General features: G+C 48.8%; 1 protein-coding gene across 1 annotated transcript; it reads right to left on the bottom strand.

Moving 5' to 3' along the window:
* Positions 1 to 22: 22 nt before the first annotated feature.
* On the bottom strand, positions 23 to 754 carry SARC_17046 (hypothetical protein; the record flags this gene model as incomplete). Its single annotated transcript, XM_014288855.1, has 1 exon — positions 23 to 754. A coding segment is annotated over one exon (732 nt), but the record flags the coding sequence as incomplete, so codon positions are not given.
* Positions 755 to 1,051: the final 297 nt, after the last annotated feature.

Raw genomic sequence — 1,051 nt, 5'->3', positions numbered from 1 at the left:
CTTCACCGGCCATACCTGTGACAGCATTTTTGTGCGATGCGTCCACTATACTCCGGGGTAGGATTAGACCCGCAAAACTATGGCGTTTATCACCCTTAAAAGCGGTAAATTCGTGCTTCTCATCGGCAGTACGGTTTTTCTGCCGTATCTTCACCGTCGCCCATTCTTTGAGCTTGGCGCGACTATTTGAACTGGCCTGCTCCTGTCCCTCAGGCCCAGACACGCCCACCGCATCCACCATTTCCTTAGACACTATCCCGCCGGTCGCCGAGTCTCTGCTAGTCACTAGCTCGTCACACGTATTCAGAGACGTCCACTTACTAGTCCGCTTACCCGTCCCTCCATGCTTGTCTTCGCCCAGCTTCTGCTTTAACAACTTCTCCACCTTGCGCCGTCTCGACAGTTTCTTTTGCTTGCGCTTGCTCTCATTCATGACCGTCACCTGCGCGCCACCGTCCGTATCAGCCCCATCCCCGCTGCCAGACACCGACAGAGATGCCTGTGAAGACCCGCTCGACGTGTGCGTGTGCTCACCCTCTTCCGCAGTGTTGCACAGGTGCGGCCCGATAAACAAGGGCATGTCCATAGCCGTGTACTTCCATGTGTCTTTGTCTTCCAAACCACCGCCTGTGGCGATCGATGAGCTGATCATGGAGGCTGTGGTGTGCTCTCGGGGCGGTTGCAATGCAAAGCTTTGGGTGGCGTCCGTCGCCACGCGGACGGTATCCGGGCTGTCGAAGGAGTAGTATTTCTGCTGTGAATGAGAAGAGGGTAAGGACTACCGTAAGTGATGTATGCAAGGATTACAGGGTGTGATTTATATATGCCTATATTATGTGAGTATGTGATGTTTGTGAGTGATTTTGTGTGTGTTCTTAGACTTAATAATACTATCGCTGGAGATTGACGACCAAGTAGTAATCTATAAATGAGATAGAAATGATAAAACGGGTGGATGCTGTTGAATGAACAAAGTAGCGAAAAGAGATCAGCAACAATAGATTATATATATATATATATATATATAATATATATATATATATATATATAT

The sequence above is a fragment of the Sphaeroforma arctica genome (genome assembly GCF_001186125.1).
Source record: "Sphaeroforma arctica JP610 unplaced genomic scaffold supercont1.9605, whole genome shotgun sequence".
NCBI classification, from domain to species: Eukaryota; class Ichthyosporea; order Ichthyophonida; genus Sphaeroforma; species Sphaeroforma arctica.
Note: the sequence above shows the minus strand (reverse complement) of the source record. Positions and strands in the feature narration are given on the sequence as shown.